General features: G+C 56.7%; 1 protein-coding gene across 2 annotated transcripts; it reads left to right on the plus strand.

Annotated features, from left to right (window-relative positions):
• The first annotated feature begins 18 nt into the window (after positions 1-18).
• LOC149523583 (uncharacterized) lies at positions 19-8,698 on the plus strand. Of its 2 annotated transcripts, XM_089781974.1 has the most exons (4): positions 128-1,259; positions 1,574-1,747; positions 6,477-6,768; positions 7,010-8,698. In XM_089781974.1, the coding sequence occupies exons 1-3, from the start codon at positions 1,095-1,097 to the stop codon at positions 6,492-6,494; spliced, it is 357 nt and encodes a 118-aa protein (XP_089638100.1). In that variant the 5' UTR covers positions 128-1,094; the 3' UTR covers positions 6,495-6,768; positions 7,010-8,698. The 2 variants fall into 2 exon arrangements, 1 of the variants encoding a protein (XP_089638100.1); XR_016350649.1 differs by having other exon boundaries at positions 19-150; positions 1,574-6,768.
• Positions 8,699-13,763: the final 5,065 nt, after the last annotated feature.

Raw genomic sequence — 13,763 nt, forward strand, 5'->3', positions numbered from 1 at the left:
GCGGATCGGCTAACCCCTCCCCTCCCGGGCTGGGCCCACTCGCCACCTTCGGCACCCACTCGCACGCTTAAAAGGGCAACAGCGGATCGGCTAACCCCTCCGGGCTGGGCCCACTAGCCACCTCCGGCACCCACTTGCACGCTTAAAAGGGTAACAGCAGAGTTGACTCTGCCCTCCCCTCCTGGGCTGGGCCCACTAGCCACCTCCAGCAGGCACAGTGTGACCCAGGTCCCATGCTGAATAGGGACACCCCACAAAGCAGCGCTTGTATTCGACCGAGTTCACGTATCGATTCAGAGCGATGCAGAACAAACTTCCAAATTTGCATCAACTTAACTGAGCCCGTTAAAAAGCAACACTTCTAGCCAGGCCTGTGCAGGGGCAAAGGGCAGTTGCTTCTAGGCACCCAGCAATTCAAAGGCTGCGTCTAGACTGGCATGATTTTGCGCAAATAGTTTTAACTGAAAAGTTTTTCCGTTAAAAGTATTTGCGCAAGAGAGCGTCTAGATTGGTGTGGGAGTCATCGTAAGAACAATGCGCTTTTGCGCAAAAGTGCGTCTATATTGGTGGGACGCTTTTGCGCAAAAGCAGAAGCCCGGAACCAGTTTGAAGAGGGCAAAAGGGCACCAGCCCTTTCCGGGGGTGGGGGCTGGAGCTTCTTTGAGACACGTGCTTAAAGGGATCTCCCCGGACAGCCGTTTCTCTCCTGCTGCGAGCTATAGGACCTCTTGAAGGGACTGACAGCCACAGCAGTTTTTGTGGTTGCCCTCTGCCTATTTGGACACCACTGCCTTGTGCCTTTTAGTGTCTTTGGTTGATTTTTTGGATCTAGCTTGTTTTTTGTGCCATGGAGCCAGGGGTGTCCATGTGCCTGCTCTGGCCCCTTCCAGCCATTTTGGAGCACCTGCAGCTGGTGCTCCAGGCTGCTGCACTCCTCCGCTAGGACCTGGAGGCGCAGATCTTTCTGGACTTCCCTGTGGCATCCCCACCCCACTGTGGAGAGGCCCTTGTGGAGACTGGACACCAGTACTGACTGGTGGGACTGGCTGGTCCTGGGGCAATGGGACGACCAGGAATGGCTCTGGAACTTTCCCATGCGAAAGCAGACGTTCGTGGAGCTATGTGCCTGGCTCGCCCCTGAGCTCCAGAGAACCACCACCCGGCTGTGGGCACCCATCCCCGTCTACAAGAGGGACGCCATCACACTGTGGAAGCTGGCCACCCCGGACAGCTACCGATCGGTGGCACACCAATTTGGGGTGGGCAGATCGACCGTCGGTGCCGTCGTGATGGAGATAAGTCCCAGGGGGAGTGGGGAGTGGGGTGGGGGCAGGGTGCTGCACTCCATGCCCAGGAGCAGGCAAGATTCCAGGCTGGGTCACCCAAGGGTTTGGGCCGTCCCTCCCTTGCACAGGCCTGCTGGGGGGGGAGGGGCCATGGGGCGAGAGGGCCCTGGTGTGTGTGTGGGTGTGTGTGTGGACAGAGGGGCATCATGGGGGGGCCCCCAAGGGAGCACGCACACACCCTGCCTTATGTGATATGTTCCCTTGTGTTTCTCTGCACCCTTCTGCAGGTCGTCCATGCCATCAATGATGTCCTGCTCCCGAGAGTCATCCGCCTGCGTGACGTGGACGCTATGCTGGCCAGCTTTGCTGCCCTCAGGTTCCCCAACTGTGGGGGAGCCCTGGATGCAACCCACATCCCCGTCCATGCCCCGGAGCATCAAGCGACCCATTTTATTAGCAGGGTGAGTGTGTGCTCCCTTGCCCTCCCTTGCTGGGAGGGATCATCCCCCCATGATGCCCTCTGTCCTCACACACACACACCAGGGCCCCCTCGCTCCATGCTCCCCCTCCCCACCAGCAGGCCTGTGCAAGGGCCTCAATTGTATTCCAGGCCCTCATGGACCACCGTGGCCGCTTCCTGGATGTTTATGCAGGCTGGTCCGGCAGGGCACATGACGCTTGCATCCTACGCAACTCTGGCCTGTTTGTCAGGCTGGAGGCGGGCACTTACTTCCCCCAGCGGGGATTTACTGTTGGGGACGTGCCCATGCCCACATGTGTCGTGGGGGCATACCAGGAGGAAGCCCGTGCGCCTTCGGGTAGCTGAAAGCTTGGTTCTGTTGTTTGCTCACCTGTCTGGAGATGGGTGAGCGGAATGTCCTGGAGGTAGTGGCCGCGTGCTGCGTGCTCCACAATGTTGTGGAGCGGAGAGGGGAGGCCTTCCTCCCTGCATGGATGGCAGGCGAGGGCCAGGGCTATGAACAGCCCCGCACAGCTGCCATCCGCCAGGCGCACCACGATGGGGTGCGCATCCGGGAGGCCTTGACGGACATGTTCTCCCAGGCCCCATAGTAGGGTCACCCCTGTCTCCTTTTACAACTCCCTCCCATCCCTCCCCTTCCCTCCTCCCCTCGCCTTACCTCCCAATAAACAACAACACAGGGTTTTTTTAACACAAACTTGGAACTTTTTATTTATAATAGGGAGGGGGGAGATGTAGGATGGGAGGGGGAGGAGGCTTTTAACTGGGAGGGGGAGGAGCTACTGCTGGGAGGGATCATCCCTGCGACTGCTTCTGCGGGGGCGGACCTGCACATGGGGGCGAGGCTGCATTGGGGCAGGCAGCACGGAGAAGCGGGCAGGAGGGGCAAGAGCAGGAGGAGCCATTGCAGGGGCAGGAAGGGCAGGAGCAGGAGGGGCCATTGTGGGAGCAGGAGACATTGCTAGGGGAGGAATGGCGGGTGCATGGGGCGGGTGCGTGGTAAGGGTGGATATAGCATCTGCCATGCGCACGCACTGGGCCTGGAAAGAGCCCCAGGGCTCCTGGCACCACTGCAGGTCCGCCTCCACCCGCCGCATGATGGCTGTCTCCACACATTCGACGGCTTGCACGTGGCGCCGAAGGAGCTGGCCCTGCTGCCAGACTCGCCGCCTTGGTGGTTGGGCGGCTGGGGGTGCTGCTGCTGGCGCTGCAGCAGGGCTGAAGGGTTCCCGGCTTGTGCTTGGTCCCGCTGCAGGGAAGAGAAGAAAGGATGGGTCAGTCAGGCAGCCCGGCCACTGTCCCCACACCCCATGCCCTCCCCCACCCCGAGCCCAGGTGACACCACAGTAGTGTGGTTTGGACCCACTCGGTTCCCCCCTTCTCCCCGTGTTGTATGTTTGCAAAGAGGACCGCCCCTGGAGTAGGGTCCTCCTCCATGTATTGTAACCACCGGTCTGTGTCCTGGCCCCTTGGGGGGTGGGAGGGCGCGTGTGTTGTGTTAACCTGTGGAACTCCCTGCCGGTGGAGGCTGTGAGACTTTGGGCTAATCACTAGTGTTTGACAGGGAGTGAGATGCATCCCCACACAGTGCCTGGGAGCACATCTGGCAGACGTGGTCTGGGCTCTCAGATCCCCATCACATGGGATGTCTCCTGGACGGAACCAGGAGAGTGACTGGGGGGGTGTACCATCCTTGCAGCAAAACTCAGGTGGCCCTAGGGCCAGCCCAAGCGCTTCCCCCTCCCGCTCCCTCTAGCCCTCGCACACGTAGCCCAGGGACATGTGTGGCTGCAGTGGGGATTTCCCTCGAGGGGCCAGCCAAGACACTGGGAGCAGGCGAGGGGCCCGGTGGGGGCCATGCTCACAGGGCTGTGATGCTGCAGTTTTCCCAGGAGCAGCTGGCTGTGCTTCACACCCAGGCATGGGACAGTGTGCCGTTCTCTATGCTGCAACCTTGTGGAGGTGCGGGCTCTGGGCTGAGTCCCTGGGGCCCTGGCTGGTTCCAGCCGGCATCCACCCTTCTCCCCTGGTCCCGCCAGATGTGTGTGAGCAGCACGATCCCAGGCATGCCCTGGAGCTGCCTGCCGCGGCCACATGCCGCTCGGTCACCAGGCTGCATGTGGTTGCACGTGCTGCATAGTGCTAATGCTACACAGCGTGCAGCTCTCGCAGCCTTGAGTGACGCACTCTTCCCCTCTCCCCTCCGTGCACCTGGCTGGGTGCACCTGGCTGGGTGGATCCTTCCCCGGCCTCCAAGGACGCACGGGAGACATCGGGGCTGCCGGAGGGGGCCTCCGCCTGGTGGGTGATGGTGCTGGCCTCGTCCTCCAACCCGCTGGCAGTGTCTTCCTCTTCCCCTGCCTCTCTGGTCCTGGTGACGGGAGGGCGCAGGCAGGTGTCCACAGGGACGGATGGTCCCTGGCCCAGGATGCGGTGGAGCCGCTGGTGCTGGGGGCAGGTGTTGGCTCCTGCCCCCTGGCCCTCGCTGGCCCGGACATAGCTCAGGCACAGCTCCTTCACCTTACCCCGAACTTGCTCGAGGGTCCGGGCTGGATGTCCCTGGTGGGCGAGCACCTGGGCCATGTGGTTGAAAATGTCCGCATTGCGGCGACGGGAGTGGGTGTCATGAGGGGCTCCTCTTCCTCCCAGAAGTCCAGGAGGGCCTCCAGCTCCCCCAGGGACCAGGATGGGTGCCTCTGTTTTCAGCCCCTTGGGTTCCCCCCCTGGTGCTGCCATCCTTCTCTGGTGCCTTTTGGGGACAGCAGGGAGCCACGTGGCAGAGCTCACTGCAGAGGTGGCAGAAAGGCTCCTGCCTCTTGGCCTCTGCAGGCTGCATCTGCCTTTAAGGGGTCTCGGGTTACCAGGAAGTCAGGAGGCTGCCTGCAGGTACCGAGAGTCCAAGCGGCCACTAGGGCTTTTTTCCGTTCAGCCTGCTTTTGCGCAAAATGTCTTGGCTGCCTGTCTACACTGGCCTCTTGCACAAGAACACTTGTGCAAGAGGGCTTATTCCTGAGCGGGAGCATCAGAGTATTTGCGCAAGAAGCCCTGATTTCATACATTAGAATGTCAGTGTTCTTGTGCAAATATTCGCGGCCAGTGTAGACAAGCGGCAAGTTTTTGCGCAAAATCTTGCCAGTCTAGATGCAGCCAAAGAGTTCCCAGCCAGTGCCACTGGTACAGAGGTAGTGGCCAGGGCCCTGGGCTCTTTAAATTGCTGCTAAAGCAGTGGACTGTGCACTCTGCAGCTCCCAGGAGGAGGGAAGGCACAGCACACTCTGGGCAGCGTGCCAGGCTGCTCCCCCTGCCCCACCCCAAGTGCTTGAAGCCTTGCCCTTGCTAGGAGCACAGAGCCAACCTTCTCCTCCTTCCCTCCCCCCACTTTGCTGAGGAGCCCATGGAGGCTGATAGCTCCACTGTGTGTACATGGAGTCTTTGTACTTATTGTAACAGGGCACTCCCGCCCCGCACTCGGGGGTGCCGGAGCGAGGACTCCCTAGGGGGCGGGTAGGAGGCCCACCGCGGGGACCCTGGGGCGGAGAGCGGGCCTGGGGTCCGGCGTCATGGGACGCGGGGAGAAAGGGGAGCCGCCGGAGAATGCCCCGGGGGAGGGGCTAATGTGGCGCGGAGGGGTGACGTCACGGGGGGGGAGGGCTGCCGGGCATTGCAGGCGTGATGACGCCAGGGAGCCAGGCCAGCGCGGCATTTAAAACCACGTCCGGCACAGGGTTTGAGGGGGGAGGAGCGGAGGACTGGGGGACGTGGACCCCAGGGAGCGAGGGTGAGGCAAGCAGTCTCGGAGGGGTCTGGCCCCTGGGGGGACCGAGTAGGAAGTGGCCCAGGGCAGGGTCATGGAGCCCATGAGCGGGTGTGTTTAGGGGCACTACCCCCATCCGCTAGGGGTAGTCCCTGTCTTAAGGGCCCTGGGCCGGGGGTTTGGAGGGAGGGCGGGCCCGACCCCCCCCACTCCGCCTGGTGGGGTGAGGCGCTTCGTTGGGGCCGTGCTGGTTGGTGCTAAAGCTCGGGACTAGAGAGGCTCTGGGACTGAAGGGCAGGGGGCCGGGACTATGTTAAGGGGTGCCAGGCTATCTGACGGGTGCAATAAAATGGGCAACGGGCGCCCACTAAAAGCACAGATAGGCTATGTCTAGACTGCAAGCCTCTTTCGAAAAAGCCTCTTTCGAAAGAGCGCGTCTAGACTACAATACGCGGATCGGAAAATCAATCCGCTTTTTCGAAAAAGAGCGTCCTGACTGCTGGACGCTCTTTCGAAATTAAAAGCCACCCGGAACCGCTTCTGCCAGGGCATGGGGGCAGCATTTCCTTCCGGGTGCTGCTGCCTGCCCTTTGCAGAGACGCGTGGTTAAAGGGACGCCCCTGAACACCCATTGCTCTGCTTCTGCAGCTGCCTTTGCTGTCCCTCTAGGAGGTAAGCAAGGCATTGCAGTGCTGGTTTGGAGTGCTCAGCTTCCTGGGACACCCCAGCAGGTTTTGTGTGTGGAGGTTTTTCTGTTTTAGACCCATTTTTTTGGCATGGAGCCAGAGCTGCCCCTGGGCAGGCGATGGCCCCACACCATCATACTGCAAGTGTTGCTGCATCTGCATGACACAGTCATGAGGCTACTTCCCCATCTGGACCCAGACCAGAGGTACGAAGGGATCGTCCGTCATGCAGCCCCACTGCCCTTGCCTCCAAACTTCTTTGTGGACAGGTGTTTTTGGAGGCTTGACACCAGCTCTGACTGGTGGGACCGGCTCGTTATGCAGCTCTGGGATGACCAAGAGTAGCTACGCAACTTCCGGATGCGAAAGACCAGTTTCCAGGAGCTGTGTACCTGGCTCGCCCCTGCTCTGCAACGGCAAGACACCCACCTGCAGCCCGCTATCCCCGTGGAAAAGAGGGTCGCCATTGCCCTCTGGAAGCTGGCAACCCCCGACAGCTACCGCTCCGTGGGACACCAATTTGGAGTGGGCAGGTCTACTGTTGGATACGTCCTGATGGAGGTAAGTCATTGTCTGGGGACAGTCACAGTTTGGGGTGGGGGGAAGGGAGACTGTCAGGAAGGGCAAAGTGGAGTGTGACTGGGAGGGAGCTCCTCCACTCACCCTGAATTGTTGGGGGGGGAGTTCTGAGGAGGGGATTCCCGGGGTGTTTGAGAGGGAGGGTGGGTGGTGGGTTCTCCTCCTAAGAGATAAGGCACCCCTTCTAACATATTGTTGTCTGACTCGTTCTGCATGTGGTGAGGGCCATCAATTCGGAGCTGCTCAACAGGCTCGTCTGTCTACCAGATCTGGACAGCGTCATGGCCGGCTTTGCTGCCCTTGGCTTCCCAAATTGTGGAGGAGCGCTCGATGGGACACACATTTCAATCCGTGCACCGCCCCATCGAGCAGCCCAATTCATTAACAGAAAGGGCTACTTTTCTATGGTCCTCCAGGCCCTGGTCGACCATCGTGGCCAGTTTTCTGACATTTGTGTTGGGTGGTCAGGGCGGGCACACGATGCCCGCATCTTCAGGAACTCGTACCTCTACCGGAGGCTTCAGGCAGGAACATTTTTCCCGCATCACAACTTTGCGGTTGGGGATGTGCACATGCCGGTGTGCATAGTGGCTGATGCCGCCTACCCCCTGATGCCGTGGCTGATGAAGCCCTACACCGGCCACCTGGATGCGAGCAAGGAGCAGTTTAATGCTCACCTTAACCGGGCTCGCAACCAGGTGGAATGTGTGTTCGGACGTTTAAAAGGCAGATTCCGGTGCTTTCTCACACGCCTAGACATGGGGGAGAGCAATATCCCTGAGGTGGTGGCCGCGAGTTGCGTTCTCCATAACCTGGTGGAGAGGAAAGGGGAGGCCTTCCTACCAGGGTGGGGTACAGGTGCTGATGGTCAGGAGAGGCACTTTGCCCAGCCCCGGACAGCTGCCATCCGCCAGGCTCACCGGTCTGCTGTTTGCATACGGGAGGATCTATAGGAGCAATTCTCAATTGGAGGCCACTGACTCTACTGAGGGGCTTCTGCCTGGGGACTGGGCCCTGGCCCAATAGAAGCTTCCCTCCACAACCCATCTCCTGACCCTGTTTGGAGAAATAATAAACACCAGGGTTTGTCTCAAAATAGTAAGTTCTGTTTTATTTTTTTAAATATCACTCACTGGAAAGTAGTATAACTGTTGCAAACATAAAAAAGCTTTTTTTCATTTTTGATGTAGAAAATATACTTTCATGCCAAACTATGTACAATAAACATTTTGTTGAACACTTTCCTTGTCATTTAACTGGTGTGATGGGGGTGCTTGAAAACTGGAGGGGGGAAGGGCACTTGAATCCTGGAGGGTGGAAGAGGATCAGGTTGCACGGTGCTTGCCTGATCTCAGTCTCCTGCTTGGGCCTCGTGTTCAGGGTCCACCATGGCCACGGGATCAGGTGGTGCACCTGTTGGTTGGCTGGATAACAGCGGGTAGGTGCTCTTGGGACGGGGAGGCCTGGGGGAGAGGAGGGCCAGGGGGAGAGAGGGCCTGGGGAACTGGGGGGGCTGGGGGAGAGGGAGGTCCAAGGAGGGAAAGGGATGCTGCTGTGGAAGGGGGGTTTGGTGGGGCAGGGTCATGGGGTGCTGGAGGAGCAGGACTAGGCACAGGAGCGGGCAAGCCGCAGACCTCCCTGAGAGTGGCACTCAGGGACGTGCGCTGCTGGACCAGTTCCTCCATCAGCTGGTCATGCCACTGATCCTCTGCCTCCGCCCTCTCTCGCAGGGTGGTGTTGAGCTGCTGCACGGCCTCCACATGCTGCCTCAGGATGTCCGCATACACACACCTGTGTCTGCGGCTCCCATGTCCCCGAGATGGAGGTGGGGCTGGGGTGCTGCGGCCCTCTTGCACGGCTGGTCCGGCTGTGGAAGAAAAGAGGAAGACACAACCAATCCTAAAAAACTGGAGTATGTTAAAATACTAACAGGATGGTTTATTAGGGGATGAGCTTTCGTGGGCCAGACCCACTTCCTCAGATCAGAGTAACACGGCTACATTTCTATCGCAATCAGTCATGTGTGCAACAGCTGTCCAAAAGGGCATGCCCTCTCCTTGAGACAGGGGAATCAGACATTCTGAAGGTAACACCGTGTGTGACCTGGGCATCAGCCTGAGCATGACAGGTTTCCCTTGTGCATCACCCACTGTGCACCCACCTACCTCCCCCTCCCCCGGGTGTTACACAACCTCACTGCACTCACCTGCTGCTTCATCTCCGGCGTCAGATGACACCTGGGAGGCCTCTGGGGTCTGTGTGACTGGCTCCAGGGTGAGGGTCACCATCTCCTCACTGTCCTCCTCTGGCACCATGTCCCCGTCTCCTGACTGCTCTGGGTCCTGCTCTGGCGCGACCACCACAGGGTCTGCCAAGCCTGACTGCACGAGATGCCGTGGTGTGCGTGCTTCACCACCACCACCCAGGATCTGGTCCAGCTCAGTATAGTAAGGGCAGGAGTGGAGGGTTGCCCCAGAACGGGAGCTATCCTCCCTGGCCTTCACGTACCCTTGGCGCAGCTCCTTAACTTTGGAGCGCACCTGGTCCTGGGTGCGGGGGTAGTGTCCTTTCTGGACCAGGGACTCTGCCATGCGGCCATAAATGTCTGCATTTCGCCACCGGCTTTTTAGGGCTTGTAAGGCCTCCTCCTCTCCCCAGAGCTCGAGAAGGGTCTTGAGCTCTGGCTCAGACCATGACGGTGCCCAGCGTTTGGAGTCCCTGGTTGGGTCCCCAGAAGGCTCTCTAGAAGGGCCAGGAGGGTCTTGGGGCTGGGACATGTTGCACTTCACCAGCCGTGTGCTCTGGCTGCTTTGCTGCCACAAGTGGCTGTGAGGGTGCCTGTCCCTTTAAGAAATGGCTGCAGACAGGAACCAGAGACATGCAAGCCATGCCCCAGATTGTCCACCAGGGCTTCTTCCTGGAGGCCATTATTTTCGAAAAAATGGCCTCCCCACGTCCACACTCACTTATTTTCGACGGATCTCCGTCGAAAAAGGCGTTCTTCCTCGTGCAATGAGGTTTACCACCGTCGAAAGAAAAGCCGCGTTCTTTTGATTTAATTTCCAAAGAACGCAGCTGCAGTCTAGACGCAGGTGAAGTTTTTTCGAAAAAACCCCTGAGTCTGGATACAGCCATAGCGTGACTTCTTTACACTTATCTTATGTTTAAGGAGAGCGTTCACACACACACACACACACACACACATTCCCATATACCTCTCTCACACTGAGGTGAGGGTGATTGTCCAACCGTGGTTGTGATTTCCACCCTCCATAATTGCCTGGGTCCCTGGATGCCATGTCTTCTCAGGCCCTTCACTCCCCCACCCACCATGCTGAGATCATGCACCCTCAGTCCCATCACTCAGTCCCCTGTAAAGACCCTGCACCCCAGTCCCCCTCACTCACCCCACTGCCAACACCCCACAACCCCAGCCTCCTCACTCCCTCCCAATAAGACCTCACACCTCCAGCCCCCTCGTTCACTCCCCTGCAGAGACCTGGAGACCCCTCCCTCTAAACTAGGCATGTCAAATGCTTTTGGTAGGCTGCATGAAGCCTGACTGAATTTTTTTGCGGCCCGCCAGGGGAGGCCCTAGACTAGCTGCCAGCAACTGGAGCCCTAGGCGAATCATGCAATCGGTGCCCCCACATCCAAACCCCTCAATGACATTGTGCCACCATTTGGCGCCCCATTGAACTTGGCGCCCTAGGCAACCGCCTAGTTCACCTATATGGACGGGCCACCCCTGCAGCCCACCAGTACATTTTTATAAAGGAATAAAGTGCAGCCTGCTGGCCACTCAGAGCATGTGGCCAACTGCAGATCACAGTCAACCAGGCTGCTCTGCACCGCAGCGTCTGCTCACAGCCGGGGCTGCTCTGCACACAGCACCCAGCACCCAGCACGTACTCACGGCTGGCTGAGCTGCTCTGCACGCTCTGCGCACTCACTCACGGCCGGCTGGGCTGCTCTGCCCTAAGCACTCTGCACACATGCTCACAGCTTCTGGAAAAGGCTTTATTTTCCGAAAGATCCGCATCTAGACTGACGCTTTTTTCCAGCAAAGCTCCGAGCCGGAAAAAAGTGGCAGCCATTTTTATGCTAATGAAGCGGGGGGGGATTTAAATCCCCGCTTCATTTGCAATTGCGATATGTCTAATTTGCATCCCTTTTACGGAAAAGGGATGCAGTCTAGACACAGCTGTTCTGTATCATATAAAAAATTAAAAAGTACCTTAAATTTCTATTTAAATTAAACATTATTTTATATGAGAAAATAAAATTATTGTAAACAATTTTACACATCAAATTATCATGAAAACAAGACCTGAAAAAATATTACAAAATATACCCAAAACATAATCTGTAATAATAAATAATTACAACTTTCTGATAAACTACATTTTCTTTGGTGGCCCTGAAAGCTATCAATTTTCCTGTGTGCGGCCCTCAGTAAACTTTGGCTGTGTCTAAACTGGCCAGTTTTTCCAGAAAATCAGCCGCTTTTCCGGAAAAGCTTGCCAGCTGTCTACACTGGCCGCTTGAATTTCCGCAAAAGCACTGACAATTTCATGTAAGATTGTCAGTGCTTTTGCGGAAATACTATGCTGCTCCCATTCGGGCAAAAGTCTTTTTCAGAAAAACTTTTGCGCAAAAGGGCCAGTGTAGACAGCAGATATTTGTTTTCTGCTTTTTTGCAGAAAAGCGCATCTAGATTGGCCACAGACGCTTTTCCGCAAAAAGTGCTTTTGCGGAAAAGCGTCCTGCCAATCTAGACGCACTTTTCCGAAAATGCTTTTAACAGAAAACTTTTACATTAAAAGCATTTCTGGAAAATCATGCCAGTGTAGAAGTAGCCTTTGAGTTTGACTGCTCTAAACTGCAGCAGCACAGCTTCATAGATGATTAATCAGCCCCATAGTCAGTCAGCTCCAGGCATGGAGCTCTGAGCCTATGACTGGGTGGGGTTGATTAATCACCTGTGAAGCTTGGAAGAGGGAACACTGCAATCAACTCCAGCAGAAACCCTACACCCCCAGCTCATTCAACCCCAACCCCCTCACTCATCCCCTCAATGAGACCCCACACCCCCAGCTTCCTCACATCCAACCCTCAGGGACATTATTCAATGCACCGCCTTACCTGTTGATATAGTACACCGTGTATATATTGTCGGTGAGAATGCAAACCATAAGACCGCCGATCATGTGGAGGAAGTGCCTGCAGGTGTTGAATACAGCTCGCAACTCGAGGAAATTTATGTGCTATAGAGATTCCTGGGACGTCCAGAGCCCCTGAACTCGCTGTTCTTGCAGATGGGCACCCCAACCAATCAAGGAAGCATCCGTTGTGATCTGCACTAAGGGCTTTTGTCCGTGGAAGGGGACCCCTGCTAGCAGATTTTTGGGGCTGTCCCACCATGTTAGCGAAGTCCTGACATGCTTGGGAATAGACACTGTTTTGTTCGTGCTGTGTACACCCGATGTGTAAACAGTGAAAAGCCAGTGCTGGAGACTGCACACGTGGAGTCTTGTATGTGACACCACATATGTGGTGGCGGCCATATGCCTGAGCAGCTGTAGGCAGGTAAGTATGCGGGATCTGGGAGCAACTGACACAGTTTGAAGCAAATCTCAAATCAACTCGAATCTTGCTGTGGATAAGTATACTCTTGCGCTCAGTGCATCGAGCCTCGCGCCGATAAATTCCAGGTCATGACTCGGCGTCAGGGATGACTTGTCAAAGTTGATTATGAGACCCAAAGCTTTGAATATCATCATGGTAGTGGCAACTGCCCGGGTAGCTTCATCGAAGGTAGGGGCCTTTAATAGGCAGTCGTCGAGATACGGGAAAATCATGATATTGAGACGTCGAAGGTAAGCAGCCACCATTGCTAGGGTCTTGGAGAACACTAGCGGAGCTGCTGGGAGGCCGAAGGGTAACACGCGATATTGGTAATGTTCTGTGCCCACTACAAAACGAAGGAAGCGTCTGTGGGCTGGATGGATCATTATATGGAAATAGGCGTCCTTCAAGTAGAGGGACACAAACCAATCCCCTTTGTCTAGAGCAGGGATGATAGAGGCCAACGTAACCATCTTGAATTTCTGTTTCCGCAAGTGATGGTTGAGTTGATGCAGGTCCACGATAGGTCTCCAATCCCCTGACTTCTTCTGGGTGAGGAAATACCGAGAGTAAAACCCTCTCTCCCGGAACTGAGCAGGTACCCTCTCCACTGTTCCTATTGTCAGTTGACGAGAAACCTCTTGTTGTAGAAGAGTCTCGTGAGAGGGGTCCCTGAAAAGAGACAGGGAGGATGGGAAAGGGGAAGGGGAAGGGGGATTGAGTTGAAAGGAATGGCATATCCTGAAGCGACTATGTTGTTGACCCAACAGTCGGTGGAAATCAGAGACCAACAGGGGAAACGGTGTTGATAAGGTCTCAACCTATGATGGAATAAAGCTTGCAGATTGTGTGGAGCCTCTGTCAAAAGGGTGATGTGCAGTCCCTCGACCAACACATCAAAATTGCTGCCACCCCTGCTGGTGGTTGGCGCCTTGTTAGGTTGTTGTCTCCGTTTTTGTTGGTGGTGTCTTGGACTTTGCTGCTCGTATGGTTTGGCACAGAATGACGCGTAAGAGAAAGGTCTTTGCTTGTTATAGGCAGGGCTCAACAAATGTACTCGCCCGCTTGCCCGTGGCGAGTAGATTTTGCCAACTGGTGAGTGTAGGGGCAGACTAGCCCAGTAGGCCATTGTAACGGGATGGCCAAAGCCTGCACTACAGGCAGCGTGGCTCCTTCCAATCCGCAAGCCGGCAGAGGAGCAGAGTGCTGCCGGGGAGGGGGAACTGCGGCGATTCTCAGCGCCGGGCTGCCTGTGTGCAGCTCCAGCACGAGGAGGCGGGGCCAGAGGGTGGGACGCCGGCAGACGCCAGGACGCAGGCGTGAAATGGCCTCGCTGCTTTTAAAGGTCT

The sequence above is a fragment of the Pelodiscus sinensis genome, chromosome 14, assembly GCF_052426305.1.
Source record: "Pelodiscus sinensis isolate ZL-2025 chromosome 14, ASM5242630v1, whole genome shotgun sequence".
NCBI classification, from domain to species: Eukaryota; Metazoa; Chordata; order Testudines; family Trionychidae; genus Pelodiscus; species Pelodiscus sinensis.

Excerpts from the sequence above, each read along its gene's own strand:
- LOC149523583 (XM_089781974.1), top strand. The coding sequence starts at position 1,095 with ATGCGAAAGCAGACGTTCGTGGAGCTATGTGCCTGGCTCGCCCCTGAG. Across the intron at positions 1,260-1,573 it reads CGGTGGCACACCAATTTGGG|GTCGTCCATGCCATCAATGA; the intron begins GTGGGCAGATCG and ends ACCCTTCTGCAG.